The sequence below is a fragment of the Anabrus simplex genome, chromosome 4 (genome assembly GCF_040414725.1).
Source record: "Anabrus simplex isolate iqAnaSimp1 chromosome 4, ASM4041472v1, whole genome shotgun sequence".
NCBI classification, from domain to species: Eukaryota; Metazoa; Arthropoda; class Insecta; order Orthoptera; family Tettigoniidae; genus Anabrus; species Anabrus simplex.
The window spans coordinates 84,884,026-84,906,300 of NC_090268.1; the positions used below are offsets into that span (position 1 = coordinate 84,884,026).

General features: G+C 40.6%; 1 protein-coding gene across 1 annotated transcript in view; it reads left to right on the forward strand.

The window, feature by feature from the left end:
* BBS4 (Bardet-Biedl syndrome 4) overlaps positions 1-22,275 on the forward strand; it is a 200,309-nt gene that overhangs the window by 117,063 nt on the left and 60,971 nt on the right. Inside the window, exons 6-7 of the mRNA XM_067146246.2 lie at positions 12,142-12,295; positions 16,465-16,587. Of these exons, the coding sequence (XP_067002347.2) occupies positions 12,142-12,295; positions 16,465-16,587 (277 nt within the window). The remainder of the gene's footprint in view (positions 1-12,141; positions 12,296-16,464; positions 16,588-22,275) is intronic.

Here is a 22,275-nt window from a genome sequence, read left to right on the forward strand (position 1 = left end):
AAAAATACAAATATAATTTTTTAAATTTATAAAACATTGATAGGGGAGAAAAAAACTTTTAAAAACCGAGCATGTGGTTGCACGGTTTGGGTCATGTAGCTATCAGCTTGCATTCAGGAGAGAGTTGGTTTGAACCTAACTGTTGGCAGTCCTTAAGATGGTTTTCCATTTTCAGACCAGGCAGAAAATTGTAAAAAGAATAAAAAATTAATTACTCACATATTTCTGTAAAAGCCAACTGATTTGAACAGTTTAAACAATTTTTGACAAATTTCTAGCTTATTTTTTTCATAGATACTTTGTTATATATATATATTTTTTTTAAACCTGGCACAGCACTTTGTACAAATGTTGAAAACAGGTGTTGCCTCTTCTGACTTCAATGACAAAATCTGAGTGGACTCTTTTACGGAAGAATCAGCGTTAATGTATACCGGTATCTCATTTTGTGTTAGATCTTTTGTAATAAAATATTTCTTGTCTTACTCTTTAATATAGTTTTATCCAATTCACATTTTGCCAATAAACTAGAAAATTTCTATTATGTTAGTAGCATTTAGGCAATTTGTAGTTTGAAGATGTCAGGAAATGCTGCATATCAGGTCACTGATCAGGACACTCATAACATCCCTCATGTGCTCCAGAAAGTTGATGTTATTGAACGAAACACTTTGTTCTAGCGTATCTGACATGTATTCATTGGATTTACGTTGGTGATGCAAGGTTTGTATCCTGGCAGCACGAAGGAAGTCACTCACACAGCATGTTTTCTACAGTGTAGCATTATCATGCATAAATTTGAGGTTTTCTTAAAACTAAGGGAAGCAAAGGGCACTACAAGGTCTCTCTTATAAAACCAGACCGACCAGCAGCATTTCTACTCTCTGAGACCTTAGCAGCTGTGTGTGTGGGAGGCTCGCGCATAGTTCTTGACCTTGCAAGGAGCGTGCACCTGTTCGACCTAGCATCAATAGCCAGTCTGAATCTCAGCTGTTAACATGGCGAGACAGTTATTGTTGCAACACCGTATTTTCATATGTAAAAGTTATTGTAAGTGTGGTGTATTAGTCGGCTCGATTGGGGATGCAATGCATTTGTTCAGCTATTTCCTGGTGAAGTGCCACCTTAATGAGCACAGATTCATGCAATTGTAAATAAATTTGAAACTACTGGCTCAGTGCTCAATAAAAAGCATGTGTGCAAACAGTTTTTTTTTTTTACTAGTTTTATGTCGCACCGACACAAATAGGTCTTATGGCGACGATGGGACAGGAAAGGGCTGGGAGTGGGAAGGAAGCGGCCGTGGCCTTAATTAAGGTACAGCCCCAGCATTTGCCTGGTGTGAAAATGGGAAAACATGGAAAACCATTTTCAGGGCTGCCGACAGTGGGGTTCGAACCTACTATCTCCCGAATACTGGATACTGGCCGCACTTAAGCGACTGCAGCTATCGAGCTCTGGTAACAAACAGTTTTAACAGATGAAAAGGTGTTTATGAAGTCCCTCATTATGAAGGATGACACTTCCAGCAACTTTTATAAGGTAAGATTTAATATAAAATTGTATACACACTTAAAGTAGGGCAGCCGTGCACGACGTAAGTTGGGCTGAGGCAGCTGCTGTAGCGCAGAGTATAAACACCGAGTGCTCGGTATGGGTTTAGAAGGGAGATCCTGTATATGTTCCATCAGGATTTCCTCAGTGTACTAGTATGCATGATGGGACCATTGAGAAGCACAGTGCTACCCTGGCCAATGCCTCTCTACACGATAAATTATCTACATCACAACTGATCTCCCACATAAGGTGTGCTGGCCTTCTTTCAACACTTTTACAACTATCCAAGGACATAAGATGGAAACAGCTTTCAACTGTGAAGAGAATAGACTCCCTTGTTGCACAGCCCAGGGTTGATGCTACTTTAGAAACTGGAGTCTCGCTATTCTATCATGTGGCTCAAATTGTTGAGCTGTAGCTGCCCTTCTTAATCTTTTCCGGTCCAATGTCGAGATGACCTTGACATCATGGTTTATTGTAACTGGTCCAATGTCAAGGTCACTTAACATTATGTTTCATTCTACTTGAAAAGTTATTTATTGAAGTTCTTTGACCTGATTGAGGTCAATCAATATCCCTGGAGTTTCTAGAGCATATTTCCATGCACAAAGGAAGCCGTTCTGTTATCTCCATGGAAATAATACGAGATATATGTAGCCATATATCGTCATGGTTACCGAAGTCTCGTTTGCTACATTGTTGCGTGTGGTTGGAAGTGTACGAGGTTTCGTGTATTGTGTCTCTGATGTTTCTAGAACTTGCACTTAGTTTCGGGTTACCTCTCCGTGTGAGTAGTGTTGTGGTGTCATGGGTTTTGAAAGTGGAGGCGATGAGGAGTCTAATCCCGCATCAAACAGTAATTATGGCCGTGAAGAAGTAGTGGATATGGATACAACTCTGAACGATGGCTCTCTTAATACCTCTTCTTTGCAGAACACACCCCAATGTAACACTAACCTTACACCCCCTGCTCAACCACCTGCTACCGATGTTGCATGTAATATGTACCCATTTAATCACCCCAGCCCGTACATTGTCTTTGTTTCCTCAAAAAGTGACAATAATATTGGTAACCTTCACCCTATGGCTCTTGGTCGGTTACTGTATGAACGAAAATTTCCTGTCAAATCAATTCAGTGTAAAGATCGTAATAGGATACAGGTCACATTTAACTCTCCTGCTCATGCTAATGCCTTTTTGAAGAGCCCGTTTCTGATACGCACAAGCTAAAGGCCTTCATACCACACTCCAACATCTTTCGAGTCGCCATTATCAGAGGTGTTGATAAAGAGTTATCTGAAGCAGAAATTCTTACTTTACTTAAGAGCGACATTAAAGTTCACTCTGTTCAAAGATTAAGTCGCAGAACCAATCAAGTTGGTCAAGTCATTTACCTGCCTACTGGTTCAGTAAAGGGTGTTTTTTTTTTTTTTTGCTAAAACATTACCAAAATATGTCTCCATATATCAGGTCTTACTGGAAGTCACACCTTATATCTTCTACCCAATTATTTGCACAAAATGTCAGCGTTATGGTCATACAATATAAAATCATCAGTCTACTACATTTCATGATGATGCTTGTTGTTTACAGGGACCTAACATCGAGTCATCGGCCCCTAATGGTACGAAATGAAATAACAAAAAGTTCAAAAAATTCACAGACCAAAATAAAATAAAATGTCATTAAAAATGAATGGATGGTCATGAACCCAAAAAATAACAAAAACAAACAAGAAACAAACAAACAAAAAACAGTGGATCCGACCCAAAAAAGGTCATAAATAATAGTATTACTGACCAAGGGACCACTTATAAAGCACAGTCCTGAATCGATTATGCTTGATGTCTGAAGGGGTCCAAAAACCAGGTCTACGGCCCCTCAGTATGGTACAAGTCGCGAGAAGTAAAACCATGATATTTCTCAAGCTGTGGTACTAAGCAAAGGTAGCGTAAACTCACGGTGTTCCATGCATTAAGGTACTACTCACAAGTATTGTACGTCGTAAAGGTAATGCAGACCTATGGTGTTTCTCACACAATGGCACCACTCATAGCCAAGGCAAGCCGATGAGGTTCCTCACCTAGGTGGCATTCCCGTGGTGTTCCTCACATAGTGGGTACTAATCACTGGCAACGCAGACCCACGGTGTCGCTCATATAGTGGTACAACTCACAGGCTATGCCCAGACGCATGGTGTCGCTCATACGGGTACAACTCACAGGCAACGCCAAGACCTGTGGTGTTGCACACACGGGCACGACTCACGGGTACTGGAAACCCACACTGAACCCCACTTGAGTGCTACGAATCACAAAAATATGGAGTACCTAACAGAGTGGTACTACTCGCAAGTAAAAGCGACCGATGGTGTTCCGCGCGTGATGGTACTAATCAAAAGTAGTTTCATGGTTCTAATCCGAGCATCCCTTGGTTGCCCCTTTTAGTCGCCTCTCACGACAGGCAGGGGATACCATGGGTGTATTATTCGTCTGCCTCCCCCACCCACAGGGGGTGTGTGTTTGGTCCACGAGAGGTATTTTATTTCCCTCAAGTCCGCCGGCAAGCCGGTTAGGACCTCCCTATCCGCCATCTGGGACGCGCCACGTGGGAGTATCACCTCTCCCGCTGCTATGCTTGCGTAGCAGGTTCGTGGACTACATTTCATTGCCGCAACTGTGCCTTAAATCATGTCACCTCAGACTGCCTTTCCAATGTAAAACTATCTTTACATTGTAATTGGGAGCATTCCACGGGCTCATCTGACTGTGCTGTCTACCAAAGACAAGTAGAGATTAAGAAGCTCATGTGCATTGATAATATCTCATTTTCGGAAGCATCATCCCAATTATATCCACCAACCTTTTCTGATTGTAGTAACCTTCAACAATTTCCTCCCCTTCCCACTCAATCTTCTCCTCCAATGCCAGAAATGCTGTGCAAACGTAAATTCACGCAAGTAATAGTAAAAGACTTACCTTCCACGCTGCCTCCTGGCTATGATAAAGCTGGATATCTTCAGATCGTGCAACCCACTCATTTCCCACGTTCCATGTAAACCATGTCTCATCAATACCCCATACCTCCCACCCAGCCTACTCCATCAACATCAAAACAAGCAACTCCTTTGCAACCCGCACAACACCTCTTACAAACAGGCAACTCGCTGGCACAGCAGGAACAAGTTCAACAATGTGTGCTCAATCTTCTAATGCTAGTTACACAACGACTTGGAGATCAACCGAATATAATACCTGTGCTTAGTCAACTACATGAAAGTATACAGTCTCTCTTTCACAATGGTGATGATGATGATGATGATGCTTGTTGTTTTAAGGGGCCTAACAGCGAAGGTCATCGGCCCCTAATGGTACGAAATGAAAGAACAAAAATTACAAAGGCATCCACTGACCAAAATAAAAATAAAATATGGCATGAAGAATGAATGGATGGACAGGAACCCAACAAAACACAAAACAAACAAAAACAAAAACCAGTGGATCGGATTCAATAGAGAACGAAAATAACAGTATTACCGACCAAGGAACCACTTATAAAGCACAAAGATGCTTGGTGTCTAAAGGGGGTGCAAAATCCACGTCTAAGGCCCCACAGAATGGTACATGTCGCGAGTAAAATAGAACCATGGTAAGTGTCATGTTGGGGTATTAATCAGAAGTAGCGAAGACTCACGGTGTTCCACAAAAGATGGTACTACTCACAAGTATTGTACGTCGTACAGGTAACGCAGACCTATGGTGTTTCACACACAATGGCGTCACTTACAGCCAACGCAAACCGATGAGTTTCCGCACCTAGGGTACTAGTCACGGGTGCCGGTCCCAAGGGCCCCGTGGTGTTCCGCACATAGTGAGTACTAATCACAGGCAACGCAGACCCACGGTGTCGCTCATATAGTGGTACAACTCACAGGCTACGCCCAGACCTGCGGTGTTGCCCACATGGGTACAACGCACGGGTACTGGAATCCACCAGGCCAGGCTTTTTACTGCAACGAATCACAAACATATTTCGTACCATATTAGTGATACTACTCGCAAGTACATGCAACCCATGGTGTTCCCCGCATGATGGTACGAATCAAGAGTAGTTGCATGGTTCTAATTCATTCATCCCTTGGTCGCCCCTTTTAGTCGCCTCGCACGACAGGCAGGGGATACCGTTGGTGTATTATTCGTCAGCCTCCCCCACCCACAGGGGGTGTGTGTTTGGTCCGCGAGAGGTATTTTATTTCCCTCAAGTCCGCCGGCAAGCCGGTTAGGACCCCCCTATCCGCCACCTGGGACGCGCCACGTGGGAGTATCACCTCTCCCCCTGCTACGCCTGCGTAGCAGGTTCGTGGCTTGCACAATGGTAGTCACAATTCTGGAATAGAATCGTAGAAGTTAACAAAACAAACAATATGAACTAAAAGTTCTAATGAAGGAAACATCTCCACAAATAGAAGCACTACAAGAAACCTGGTTCTCACCAACCACTAACTTCTGTTTTCCTGGTTATTATGCTGAATGGCATGACGGACCATAGTTTGATGGTGCAGCTTTTATGATCCATAATTCGATATCATACACTCAGTTACAACTACAGTATATAATAATAATTTCTGTATTTCTCTGGACCAATACGCCAATCCCAGTCACAATGTTAACGACATTACAGAGAAAACCAGCATCATCTTTGATAAAGCCATTCCTGCATTAAAAAATAGTAAACAAACAGAATATAGCACGGACGAATCACAAGCCTAACCCCATCCCTACCTCCACAATAGCCACTCCTCCTACCCCTCCACCTACATCCCTCTCCACAGCTAACATAAGTCCCAGATGCACTCGTAGTAGAACACAGCAAGCTTCCAAACATAACGCTACACGACCTCCACAACAACAGTAAGTACCCTTTTCATTTCCATACACACCTCAGGCATTCCTTCATATGCACACTATACTTATATTAGCTTATCTTTACAGATAATAACTACAGCACGAATACAGGCGAGACAGGTGTCACCACCAACAGCTCCTTTAATCAAAATTTAAACTCAAGACTTGCAATCTGTCAAAAAACTTACTGAAGTATATCAACAGTTGAATTACACAGTACATTAAAATTTTCATGACAAGGGTCTTCACCACGAATCAATATGACATATCAGCCATAGAATATTCCAGAAGATCACTTTATGCAACTAAATTAACATAGATATAGAAGCACAAGAACTATAAAGAAAACTCAAGAAGGAACTCCACGCAACACGAACTCTCAAATTTTAACAAGTGTTTTATACTGTGCTATATGTATTTTAATATGTTTAACGTACTCAATATGTCCAATGTACACTCAATAGGTTTTAGTTTACTGTAGCCTTCATTACCACATTGATCATAGATATTTTAACCCCACATAGACAAAACACTACCACAATATATTTTAGTTTCATACCCATTAGACATCCGGATGATCTAACCATAATAACATCTTTGTGATATTGTCTAGTGGCTGTAATATATTAATGTACTAGCTGATGATGGCCGAAGAAGGCCGAAACCAGTACTAATGTAAATTCATTTATAATAAATAAGTATTGATAGGTGGAACACATTTCTTGTCTGTATGGTTCTCCTACTAGACTAACTCCTCCAGGTTCTGCGCCTAGCGCAGTAGGTATATCACTTTGTCGCTACAATCTTGCCTCTATAACCACATGGAGAGTAATAGGAGACACTCATAATGGTGATCATTTTCTCATCATACTTACTTATGGGCTTGGGCAGCTTACTCATACCACTCCTACCAACTATTCCCCTGGTAAAATTTGCTCCCTACAACATTTTGATCCTTTCTGCTTTATGTCATTCATGGTATAACAACTGGAGACGTGCCCAGTGACAGAACTATCTTATCAGTCTATTTTACAAATGATATACAAGTATCTTGACCTCTAACACCCCTTTAAAACACCTTCGCATAGCACCACATCCTTCCCCCCTTTCGATTAAAGTGGTGGGATTCTGAATGCCACCAATTAATACTCAAAACGAAAGAGACTTTTCAAAATATATTGCAAAACTTTAACCCCCGCACATTATTTTCATCCGAAGCATCACATTGCACACATAAGATGGGTTTTCAATTAAAAAAGAAGACAAGCCTGGAAAACATTTATATCCTCCTTTAATTCACATATTTCTGCATCTCAGTTATGGAACACCGTACGTGCTCTTACCAGAGCTTCGAACCATATCCCATGCCCTCATATAACGTCAAATAATCTTAATGAATTTCTAACATTCCTAACATCAGATTATGTGGTTCCACCTCTCACCCCAGCCTTCTCTGCTTCTGCTAGTCAGTCTTCAGTATTTAAACGTCCCATAACTCTCCCTGAGCTTACATCCACTCTTAAATCCTACAAAGCATCCACGCCAGGGCCCGACTACATCTCTTATACTATGATAAAAGAACTACCTATCAAAGCCCTACGGGTACTTGTACAGTATTTTAATTTTGTACTATCCACTTCCACTCTTCCCCCGGAATGGAACACTTTCTTCTTAGTCCCTGTTCCAAAGCCTCGTGCTCCCATGACAACTGCTAAAAACATCAGGGGCATAATATTAGCATCTTGTATACGTAAAACATTTCTGTAGATAATGATACAACAGTTTGTCTGGTTCTTGGAGTATTATTCCCTCCTCCCAAAATACCAATATGCATACTGTAAAGGCAGGAGCAATCAGGATATGATTAATATGTTTATCATCGATATATCATTAGCCAAATCACGGAAACAGCACACTGTCGCTGTCTTCCGTGACATTCGAGGAGCCTTCGACTCCGTACCCCTTCATCTGTTACGGAACGTGTTGTCATGGAAAGGAAACCCTACTACCTTCATCATTCTTCTGCGTAATTTGCTTATCTATCGAACTCTTATTCTCTAACCACCTATCAGTGCATAATCCCATCGTTAAACAACAGTCGGGCTCCCACAGGGAGATATCTTTAGTGGACTACTCTTTGCATTATATTTATCAGAACTCGAACAACTGGTCTTACAATCTGCGAGAATCCTCATGTATACTGATGACATAGTCATTTATTCTTCGCATAAAGACAGTGAACTGCTCGGCATTGCATAACGCAACTCCTGAAGAAAGTCTAGTACTGGCTAAGCACACATGGATTAACATTATCTCCTGATAAATGCTCTGTGGTTATTTTTACTAACAAGCCTATAATTCAGAAGTTTTTAAACTTGAATGAACCATTACAATGCGATCATTATGAAATTCCTGTCCGCACTCATCACAAATATCTTGGCATTAGAATTGATTGAAAATTAAATTTTACCCAACATTTGTGACGCCTACAAAACAGTACTGACACATATATTAAACTACTAAAAGATATCACACGTCGTTCCTGGTGAGCTGACCCTGTCGCAGCAAAATGAGTATACTGCGCAACAATCCGCGCTCGTTTTGATTACTCTGCACACATAATTGATATGGCATCCCCCTCCGCACTTCAAACCCTCACTACGATACATCAGGTGTTATGAATTTGTTTTGGCGCACTGCATACCACCCCCATAAATGCACTATTAGTAGAAATGGGTGAACCTCCTCTTCAGCTTTGCCGAATATTTCTTGCCTCTAAATATCTTTTAAAACAACTAATAGTTATCTCAAAAAATCTTGTACGCAAAATACAACTCCTTGCTGCCTCACTCCCATCGCCTCTCACACAAAATTGCAGAGCCCCAGCATTAATTTGGGCTTATGGTTCTGTCTCCCCATTTAAATCTGATATCATTCGTAGCAATACTCTGTATCATACGTGCTTCAATACACTCCTCCCATTATTTCTAAAGCTTCATCTTTCACTGTGCTCCCATATCGGCTTACATATTTTCCGCCACTTTCCAAAATACTTTGTATTTCGTATGTTCATGCTAATAACTTTTATACTGATGGTTCCAAAAACTCTTGTGGTGTTGGAGCTGCCTTTTATTAAGAGGAAACACAGTATGTTGAATTGTATCATTTAGCGTCACATTTTTCTATTTTTTCTGCAGACTGCTTGCCATACGTCAAACGTTACTCTACATAAAAAACTCATCGATACATTCTGCCAACATATTTACTGATTCACTATCTGCGGTACAATCACTGATGATGATGATGATGCTTGTTGTTTAAAGTGGCCTAACATCGAGGTGATCAGCCTCTAATGGTACAAAATGAAATGACAACAAAAAATTCAAAATTATCCACTGACCAAAAGAAAACAAAATGTCATGAAGAAGGAATGGATGGACAAAAAAAAAAAATAATTAGCACACAAAAAACAGTGGATCCAACTCAAAAAAAGATCAAAAATAATTTATTACTGACCAAGGGACCACTCATAAACCACAATCCTGAATCGAGGATTCTTGATGTATAAAGGGGTCTGAAATCCAGGTCTAAGGCCCCTCAGAACAGTACATGTCGCGAGTAAAGTAGAACCCTGGTATTTGTCATGTTGGGGTACTAATCAAAAGTAGCGAAGACTCACGGTGTTCCACACAAGATTGTACTACTCACAAGTATTGTACTTCATATAGGTAACGCAAACCTATGGTGTTTCTCATACAATGACGCCACTCATAGCCAACGCAAACCGATGAGGTTCCTCACCTAGGTGTACTAACCACAGGGACTCGCACTATCCCGTGGTGTTCCTCACATAGTGGGTACTAATCACAGGCAATGCTGACCCACAGTGTCGCTCAGATAGTGGTACAACTCACAGGCTATGCCCAGACGTGCAGTGTTGCTCACGTGGGTACGACGCACGGGTACTGGAAACCCACAGGAGAACCCCCTCTTGCTGCTACTAATCACAAACCTATTTCATACTAACATAGTGGTACTACTCTCAAGTACAGGCAACCCATGGTGTTCCCCGCGTGATGGTATGAATCAAAAGTAGTTTCATGGTTCTAATTCAATCATCCCTTGGTCGCCCTTTTAGTCGCCTCTCACGACAGGCAGGGGATACTGCGGGTGTCTTCTACATGTGCGTCCCCCACCCGCAGGGGGTAGTGTGTTTGGTCCGCGAGAGGTATTTTATTTCCTTCAATTCCGCCGACAAGCAGGTTAGGACCCCCCTATCCGCCACCTGGGACGCGCCACGTGGGAGTATCACCTTTCCCCCTGCTACGCCAGCGTAGTAGGTTCGTGGGGTACAATCACTAACATCCAACAAGTTTACCCTAAACTGGTACGTATATAATGTAAAACAAATCCTATATACTTTACACCAATTAGGTGTCCAAATTACCCTCATTTTTGTATTCCTGCTTACAAAAACATACCAGGTAATGAAAAAGCTGATCGGCTAGCGAAAGAGGCTTCCATATTAACTACACCCCTGCTCAAATTCACTGCTCCAGCATCTGATTTCTTTTCTCTCTTAAAATGCCAACAAACACGATCGTGGCAAAACTTATGGACTGTATCTGCACGCTTGAAGCGAACTTTCTATCATACCCTACAACCACTCTTACCTACTACACACTGGTATCACAAAGCAATCTACACGCTAACAGGAGGCAACACGAAAATTCTAAGATATACATTTGAATATATAGGGCATGTACTTATGCATAGTGCCTGAAGACAAATTCTGACTTCAGGAGATTCTTGTAGGAAAGTGACAGAACACAGGCCATTGGTAAACATTGTTTTATTTTGGTATAGACAGCAAATACACAAGACCACGTACAAAGGACAGGTCTCCACTGGTTACAGACCTTCGAAATAATCACCCAAGGTTTCCACTGTGCGTTGTCAGTGGTGGGGCAGGCGCTGAATACCATTTGCTGCATGTGTATCGCTAACGTGTGACACCTCTCTCTGAAATGCTGTTACAATGTTCTCTTTGTTAGCAAACCATTGTCCATGTAATGGCTTTTTGACTTTGGGGGATTAGATCATAGTCACATGGGCTCAGATCATTGCTCCTGCTTTTTGACTTCCATTTTGTGACACTCTCACTCACACACTGAACTTGGGGGGCATGCTTAGATCCATACTGTTGTTTACATACTCCATCTAGTGGCATCATACATAAGTACATACCGTACGTTTCCAAATGCATTTCTTAGATTTTCAGTGTCATCTCCTGTTTGAGAGAAAAAAAAGAAATGTTGCCATGACTTATGACTCAACGTATTATTATTATTATTATTATTATTATTATTATTATTATTATTATTATTATTATTATTATTATTATTATTATTATTCGTCTGAGAGATGTACCACCTCATTATCCTATCATAAAACTGATAAATGAAGACAACCGAGCAGATGGAAAGATAAACCTTACTAAGGATAACATTTTATGATCTTTTTTGCCTAACAGGTTAAGAAAATGGTCAAAAACAACATAAACTCATTGTTTAGTTTTAATAGTCATATGGGAAGATAATAACCTATTTATTATCATTCATAATTTATGATTGCATAGTATTTACTACTGATATGTATTGATTTTTCTCTCTTAATATAGATCATATCCAGATAATGCTGACTTTGCAACCAATTTGGGTCTGTTGTACATGAGAATGGGAAAGTACCAACAAGCATTTGAGAAACTGGGCTCAGCCTTAGCACGTGATCCTACGTGTACTAAAGCACTCCTGGCTGCTGGATCGATGATGCAGGTAATATTCACAGTTCATTCGCCAATCCACACTCCGAAGTGTAGAGCCCCTTGGGCCCCTTTTAGTCACCTCTTACGACAGGCAGGGGATACCATAATCTATTAGCTTCATTTCCGTATTGATTGCTACTACAACATAAAAATAATTTAGAAGCCCGCACCTTATCAATACAATATTAATTTACTAATAATAATAATAATAATAATAATAATAATAATGTTATTTGTTTTACGTCCCACTAACTACTTTTTAAGGTCTTCAGAGATGTCGAGGTGCCGGAATTTAGTCCCGCAGGAGTTCTTTTACGTGCCAGTAAATCTACCGACACGGGGTTGTCGTATTTGAGCACCTTCAAAATACCACTGGACTGAGCCAGGATCGAACCTGCTAAGTTGGGGTTAGAAGGCCAGCGCCTTAACCATCTGAGCCACTCAGCCCGGCTATTTATTTACTATAATGCAGTAAATTCAGTACCGGTTTCAACCCCTATGGGGTCATCCTCAGCTGACACACATTAAATTGGTTTCAAAAACATCACATGTAAGACATTACACCTTCATACAACTGACCCAATCAAAACAAACATTAAAAAGTTACTTATTAAAATAGTAAATGGATCTTTTTCTTTGGCTTCAAAAGTACTTGTTCTGTGAGGCATATCACCTCATTGTGCCTAATCTATTGAACATCAAATGAAGTTTACACTTGTTTACACTAGTGTTTGTAAAATTGTTACATATTTACAGCATTTATCGTCTTTAAGAATATGTATACATAAAAAGTTTTAGTCCCGATGTAACAGGCTGGTTAAAAATGGATGAAATGGTAAAAACAAATAAAATGGGTCCAATTTTTTGTTGTAATTTGTACTGCACTGTACTTGTAAATTGGTAAGTACACGGTGTATATATGCTAAAGTTGAGGCTTATAATTGTATTGTATGTATTTGTTATAATAGATAACAGGCATACCAACGAAAATAAAATCCTAGAACAACTAAATAAAATAGATCCTCATATAAAATTTACTATGGAAACCAAAAATAACAACACCATAAATTACCTAGATATATCCATAACTAGGCACAATAACCATTTAACACATAAAATATACAGAAAAACTACTCACACATCTAACACAATAAAAATAGACTCCACCCACCCACACACGCACAAGAAAGCTGCATACTATAGTATGATATACAGAGCATACGAGGTGTGTTCAAAAAAAGACCGAACTGTGGCTAGAAAAACTATTATGTAGCTTACATCATTTCACAGACTGTCCCCTTCAAAATAGTCCCCTGCACTATCAACAGCGTGTTGCCAACGTTTCTTCCACTTTGGGAATGCTTCCTGGAATGCACTTTCTTTGATGGCGCGAAGTTGCCTCGTCGCATTCTCCTTGATCTCTTCAATGTCTTGGAAACGATGTCCTTTCAAGGTGGTTTTCAATTTGGGGAATAAGAAAAAGTCTGCTGGAGCCAAGTCGGGAGAATAGGGCGGATGGGGCACAACAGGAATTTGGTGTTTTGCGGACCGAGAGAGAGGCATGTGCTGGCGCATTGTCATGGTGCAACATCCAGGATTTGTTTTCTCACAGTTCAGGCCTCTTCGTGCGCACAGCATCTCTCAAATGCGTTAAAACATTCTGGTACAGTTCTTTATTCACTGTCTGGCCTCGGGGTACAAACTCGTGATGGACAATGCCTTTCCAATCAAAAAACACAATCAGCATCACCTTGATGTTTTAACGACTCATTCGTGCTTTTTTCGGTCAAGGAGAACCTTTCCCCACCCACTGTGATGATTGCCTTTTGGTTTCGACATGCTAGCTTCAACATTTCAAATGTTTCCACAAACGTTTTCCCAACTTTGAAGCAGAACTTCACGCACACGCGTTGTTCCTCAAGCTGTTTCATTACAGAATTCGACGAACATGTGACACACGCAATCACTTCAGAGGCTCTAACTCAACTGATAATGCAGGCAATGGAATGCGGAAAGCAGCGGTCTGTTGTCAGAAGTTGCCGCTAGGCACCGCCACAGTCACAACTCACTCAATGTTGCAGTTTGTGCGCAATTTACAAAGTTCGGTCTTTTTTGAACACACCTCGTACAATATACCACTCACAAAAAAAGACTTAAATAAAGAATTTAATCTAATCCATGAAATAGCCAGACAGAACAGATATAAAAAAGAAGATCAACAAGATCATTAACAAAATAAAAAACCAATCTAGAACCAAGCTAACTAGAACCGAAAAAGATAAAAAAGACTATGTACTATTCACCTATAATAATAGCCACATACATTCCATAACTAACATTTTTTAAAAACAAGGCCTGAAAATAGCCTACAAAACCACATGTAGCAATACTAACATCTTACACAATTCCAAATCAGTCAACAACATAAATCAGTACAACCACTCAGGTGTCTACCGCCTGAAATGTAATGACTGCGAGGCCAGCTACATAGGGCATACCGGGAGAAACTTTGAGATACGATATAACGAACACATAAATGCAGTTAAACATAGACATTTTTCAGCCATGGGACAACATACTAATGACCAAAAACATAGATTCACAAATATTAACAATGACATTCAAATTCTGAATACCAACCGTAAGAGCCCCTTGCTCAGTATATTGGGAGAATTCTACATAAACTTAGACCAATACGTCAACCCAAATTTCAACTTAAATGAAATCACAGAAAAAACCAACATTCTTTTCGATACAGTCATTCCCCTTCTAAAAAATTATTATTTGAAAAGAATTAAGAAACAACAACTCACACATACAAATGAACCGCTTAAAGACTTCCCCTACTCTAGTACCGCTCCCTCCACAGCCGCGAACTACAGCCCCAGAATAACACGTAACAGATCTCGACGTGCAGCCGTGCAGCGCACACAGTGCCAACACTCAACGTAAGTGCTTTAACATACAACTCACTTTTCACAGCCTATTACACGCCGTTTCTTATACAAATTATTTCTACTTACAGATATCATATTCTACAACATAAAAGAAGCCCTCACGCTATCACCAAAACAAATGTACATTGGCTAACATCGACATAATTTAAACTTTAGTTCAAGATGTACGGCATATCAAATGAAATTCAGTTCATAATAGGCACTATTTAACTTAATAATGGCACACGCAATTCTTCACAACAACATCTGTATATCAAGATAACTTCATCACCTGCATACTAGCAGTAGTCAAGGAAAATTGGAACGAATGAAAAACAATTATAAGCCTCAACTTTAGCATATATACACCGTGTACTTACCAATTTACAAGTACAATGCAGCAATAACAAACAGTACAAATTAGAACAAAAAATTGGACCCATTTTATTTGTTTTTACCATTTAATCCATTTTTAACCGGCCTGTTACATTGGGTCTAAAACTTTTTATGTATACATATTCTTAAAGACGATAAATGCTGTAAATATGTAACAATTTTACAAACACTAGTGTAAACAAGTGTAAACTTCATTTGATGTTCAATAGATTAGGCACAATGAGGTGATATGCCTCACATAACAAGTACTTTTGAAGCCAAAGAAAAAGATCCATTTACTATTTTAATAAGTAACTTTTTAATGTTTGTTTTGATTGGGTCAGTTGTATGAAGGTGTAATGTCTTACATGTGATGTTTTTGAAACCAATTTAATGTGTGTCAGCTGAGGATGACCCCATAGGGGTCGAAACCGGTACTGAATTTACTGCATTATAGTAAATAAATATTGTATTGATAAGGTGGAGGCTTCTAAATTATTTTTATGTTGAGGCAGGGGATACCGCGGGTGTATTCTACATGTGCGTCCCCCACCCACAGGGGGTGGTATTCCATTGAGATACATTGAGTTTTGTTCTGTTCACTTCTCTTTTTTGTACTTGCTGAACTTAAAAATGGCCTTGTTCTCAGTATAATCATTACAATTTACCTATATCCCAATTCAACTATTTAGAATACATGTAATAGAGTATGTATGAAGAATTTTACTTTGTAAATACTACAAGTAAATTGACAGAGCTCACATTGGAAGAAAAATACAATTATTAATTACTTCAATTAAATAAATAGAGATTGATGTTTTGTGAAACAGGTCATTGCTACATTGGTTGTGACTTTGTCTTGTTACAGGGTCATCAGGACTTTGATGTAGCACTCTCAAAATATAAAATCGCATCACACTACAATCCTGAATCAGCTCCTCTTTGGAATAACATTGGAATGTGTTTCTTTGAGAAAAAGAAGTATGTTGCTGTAAGTATTACAAAACATGAACTTTATTTGCCATTGATTCTGCTCTGCTTTTATTTTAGAGTAAGCAATTTTGGTTGCAGAATTCGAGCCTACTGCAGGTTACTTGATACACTTTATTTTGTCCTAAATATTCACAGGTTGGAAGCTAGGAAGAAGATAGGCACACATAAATTGCAAAAAGAACACAAGGACCCAGCTAGTGCAGGGAGAAAGAGCAACAGAAAGGGGAGAGAGTGCGGTTCGAATGGTAGAGCATTGATGTCAGTTGACTGAATAGGTGATTACAGAGTAACTGTGTACCATATAGCCAGTTTGCATAGTTTTCTGAAATTTATATGGTACAGATATACCATTATCATCTACTGCACAAATTATATTATCTCTGTTAAGAGTCATGCCCAAGAAGTCAATGTGTATCCCAGCTTAGTCAAATGAAATTTGAAGAATATCATTGCAAAGCATATTATGTCTACTAAACAAAATTTTGCAAGAGAAACAATAAACTTACTATGCCAAACCTGGCAAGTATTCAAGAAGCAGTAAAAGTGTATTTGTTCTACATTTTACATGCATCCAGAAATCATGGAAAATGAAATCACTTCAGAATTGGTGTTTAGATTGATGATTGATTGATGTTTGTTGTTTAAAGGAGCCTAACATCGAGGTCATCGGCCCCTAATGGTACGAAATGAGATGACAAATTAAAAACACAAAATCTTCCACTGACCACAATTCAAAACGTGAGGACAAAGAATGAATGGATGGATGGATATGAACTTAAAACGATCAGTGGAACCGACCCACAGTGCCTCAAAAGCACAGAAGCTGGTGTAGAACAATAGTATTACTGACCAAGGGACTGCCTCTATAGCATGATACTGAAACGATGATGCTTATAGTTGAAAGGAGTCCAAAATCCAAGTCATTGGCCTCTCATAATGGTACTTATCACTAGAAAAATAGAACCATGTATTTGTCATGTTGCGGTACTAATCAAGAGTAGCGTAGACTCACGGTAGTCCACACATTATGGTACTACTCACACGTAACGAAATTCTCACATGTATTACAGACCTAATGTGTTTCACACATTGTGGCACCCTTGACAGGCAATGCAAACCAATGGTGTTCATCACCTAAGTGTACTAACCACAGGGACTCGTACTATCCCATGATGTTCCTCATATAGTGGGTACTAATCATAGGTAAGCCAGAACAATGGGTTCTTTCATCCCATGGTGTCGCTCATATAGTGCTACTAATCACAGGTACTGTAAAAGCCGTCGAGCCCTCGTTTGATAGTAATCACAAACCTATTTTGAACCCAACATAGTGGTACTCCGTGCAAGCAAAAGTGACCCATGGTGTTCCCCGCATGGTGGTACTAATCACAAGTAGTTTCATGGTTCTAATTTGATCATCCCTTGGTCGCCCCTTTTAGTCATCTCTTACGACAGGCAGAGGATATCGTGGGTGAATTCTTCACCTGCGTCCCCTACCCACAGGGGGTAGACAAAGAGAAAAAAGAAGAAAGAAGTAGGGATCCAACATTTCAAAAATGAATGAAGTAACAAACGAAGAAAGACAAAGGCCATGAAGGGCGCGAAAATGACTCCCTAGGCCTTGAATGCTCTAATACCGTCGGGGTCGGAAAAGAACAAGAGTTGACCAAGGGAGGTCGGATATGATAGACTACAGTGAGGAGCCTCCACAAGTAAGTGGAAGCAATGCCAGGACTCAGCTAAGGGCCCCGTGGTCGCCAACCCATGCTTCCAAGTCGAGGTTCCCTGGGGCTCATTTTAGTCACCTCTTACGACAGGGAGGGGATACCGTGGGTGTATTCTTCATCTGCGTCCCCCACCCACAGGGGGTGAATTCAAAGCATGAGGACGAAGAATGAATGGATGGACGGATATGAATTTAAAATGGTCAGTGGATCCGACCCACAGTGCCTCACATGTACAGAAGCTGGCACAAAACAATAGTATTACTGACCAAGGGACTGCTTCTATAGCACCATGCTGAATTGATCATGCTTATAGTAGAAATGGGTCCAAAATCCAGGTCATCAGCTAGAAAAGTAGAACTATGCTATGTGTAATGTTGCCGTACTAATCAAAAGTAGCGGAGACTCGCGGTATTACACACATTATGATACTATTCACAGGTAGTTTAATGCACACATATAACACAGACCTATGGTGTTTTGCACATTGCGGCGCTATTTGCAGGCAATGCAAACCTATACAATTACAATCCTATGGTGTTCCTCACATAAGTTGACTAACCACATAGTGGGAACTGAGCATAGGTAAGACAGAATCATGGTGTCACTAATCCCATTGTGTCGCTCATATAGGGGTACGAATCACAGGTATAAAACCTACCGTCATTCAGTGTCGCTACTAATCACAAACATATTGCATACCTAACATAGTGGTACTACACGTAAGTAAATGCAACCCATGGTGTTCCCTGCGTGGTGGTACTAATTACAAGTAGTTTCATGGTTGTAATTGGATCATCCCTTGGTCGCCCCTTTTAGTCGCCTCTTACAACAGGCAGGGGATACCGTCAAATACTTCAATATGATAATACCGGACAGCTTGCTGTTTTCAGCGAGAAAGCCGATAGTGCTGCTACCTACATGGCTTGGTGTGACCAACTCTTCAAAAACATATTGCCATCTGCATGATTCTTGGCGCACTGTCGTGTTGTTTATAATGTATCAGTGTTTGTCACTAAATAATCTTACATTGCAGTTATATTCCAAAGAAAAGTGTTATGCGCTGAACAAATTACCCAGCAAGATAATGGGCGTGGGAAATGATAAGGACCGCACGTATTAAAAAAAGTAATGACCTCACATCTGTGTTGAGGTTACATTCTATGCCCCTTATATTAAGAAATTCAATCAAATACCCTACTGAAATGTTAGTAGGACGTAAAACCAATAATATCAACAAATATGCAACTCTAGTATACTCAAGCTTGAGGGTCCATATTGTTAAACAGTGCCATACATTTCACAATCGAAAACTTGCGGGTCTGTAGCGTAATGGTTATCGTGGTAGTCTTGAAATTGAAAATTCAAAGCCATGAGTTTCGAATCCAGTCACCTGTTCTTTTACTGTAAGAAAATAATAATAATTTTCTTTACGTCCCACTAAGTACTTTTACGGTTTTCGGAGACGCCGAGGTGCCGGAATATAATCCCGCAGGAATTCTTTTACATGCCAGTAAATCAACCTTCACGAGCCTGACGTATTTGAGCACCTTCAAATACCACCGGACTGAGCCAGGATCGAACCTGCCAAATTGGATCAGAAGGCCATCGCATCAACCGTCTGAGCCACTCAGCCCGGCGTAAGAAAATTATTTCAGTGCATTATTGGCATAGGCTTGAGCACGAGTTCAATTAATTTAAAACGTGTGTATGGTAATTCTTCATGCATTAATTTGTGAAAGAGACTTTAGGAAATTCTGGACCCTTCATCCTTGTCAGGAACATCGTAGTTCACTCACGTAACTCCAATATGTGTTATATATTATGTATTTTTGTCTTCAGAGGTAAAACAGAAAATTCAAAGAACGGCAAAAGTGAGATGGCAGCGTGAGGTTGTGTTGCTCTGTAGAGTTCGGAAAGATTGGCTGTACCGAAGGAGAAGAAGAAGTCAACATAATGGACCAAACTACTGTTTTTTAATTACAGCTTCTTCTCTTTCCCAAAATCTTAATGAATCATGGATGTTGTTAGGTTATCTGTCCCCGTTGGCTCTTTGGCTGATTGGTTACCTCTTCGTGCCCCCCCCCCCCCCATTTATGATACCTTCATTCTTTGGAGTGTTGGACTTCTTCCATTTCCCTTCTAAAACCAAACCCCTTGGCATTACAGCCCTTGAAGGGCCTTGGCCTACCAAACGACCGTTGCTCAGCCCGAAGGCCTGCAGATTACGGGGTGTCGTGTGGTCAGCACGACGAATCCTCTCGGCCGTTATTCTTGGCTTTCTAGACCGGGGCCGCTATCTCACCGTCAGATAGTTCCTCAGTTCTAATCACGAAGGCTGAGTGGACTTCGAACCAGCCCTCAGGTCCAGGCAAATCGAACTCGGGGCCTCCGGGTAAGAGGCAGGCACGCTACCCCTACACCACGGGGCCGGCCCATTTCCCTTCTGATTAGTGTTAATAGGGGATGGCTGGCCAGTTGTACTTCCTTTTAAAATAATCACCACCACGGAATGGTCAGCGTACTGGCCTTCGTTTCAGAGGACCCTGGTATGATTCCCGGCTAAGTCGGAGATTTTAATCGCGTCTGTTAATTCCTGTAGATCGAGGGCTACGCGTTTGTGTTCGTATTCATACGCATCTTCAAGTATATACAACACATCATACGAAAAACAACCACAGAAACACGCAATAGTAAGTACGGTATATATCCCTCCACATATGATTGCTGTTATGAAAGGCATCCGGCCGGAAAACTAGGCTAAGTGTCCATACAAAATCCTGCGCTAGGTAATTGAGAAAAGGCTAGAAAGAAGAGGAGAGTGTAGTTATTAAGTATTTCCCCAGAGGCTGGGTGGATCCTGAAACAGATTCTGCTTTATAATTTTTAAGACATAGCGAAAGGCACGGCTAACATAATGCTCGTTTGGAGGTTTATGAAGGAGGAATTTCATATTTTAAAATTTCATTCTTAATTATTGTGATTATTCAATTATTTTAACAAAAATATTTCCAATGAGTGTGGTGCATTCCTCTCAACTGTAGCACAGACAAGTATGCAGTTCACACCAACACGCTAGATGTCACCACCATCGCTGTTCGCACTCCACTCAATGCTGTTGAGATACAGCTGTCCGGTATTGGTGTATTAAAGTATTTGATACCGTGCGTGAATTACTCGTCTGCCTCCCCCACCCACAGGGGTGTGTGTATGGTCCGCGAGAGGTATTTTATTTCCCTCAAGTCCGCCGGCTAGGACTCCCCTATCCGCCACCTGGAGCCCACCATGTGGGAGTATCACCTCTCCCTCTGCTACGCCAGCGTAGCAGGTTCATGGAATTGGTTTTTAGAAAAAGTGGAATATCAGTTAGGACATAATTCAGTTGGCTCCACATAGTGTGGTAATAGGATTTTTTACAATTACTGTATATTGAATTACTGAAAAAAAAAGAATGAATTGGCGTATGGCTTTTAGTGCCGGGAGTGTCCGAGCACAAGTGCAGCTCACCAGATGCAGCTCTTTTGATTCAAGGCCCGTAGGCGACCTGCGCATCATGATGAGGATGAAATAATGAGAAAGACGACACATACACCCAGCCCCTGTGACCAAAGACCAGCCATGGAGCCGGACATTGAATTACTTTATTTATGTTACATTATTGTAACCGAGGGAAAAAATAATGCCTTTTGTATATTATAGATAAAAAAGTGCATAAAATAACATATTTTCATGTTTAATGCTCCCCTACACTGAGACCTTCCTCCATCATCATGCTATAACATAATTTAAACTGTCCAATGTTATCTTAAGCAATCATCACCAAGATCATCAGGTGTGGGCAAATGTGGTTCCTCTCCACTTCGTCCTGTCCCTCCACCATTCCTCATCCAACACAGAATTTCATTTCAGCTGCCTGTACTCTACTCTCATCTCTCTGACTGCTGTGATTGTCAAGGTTTCTG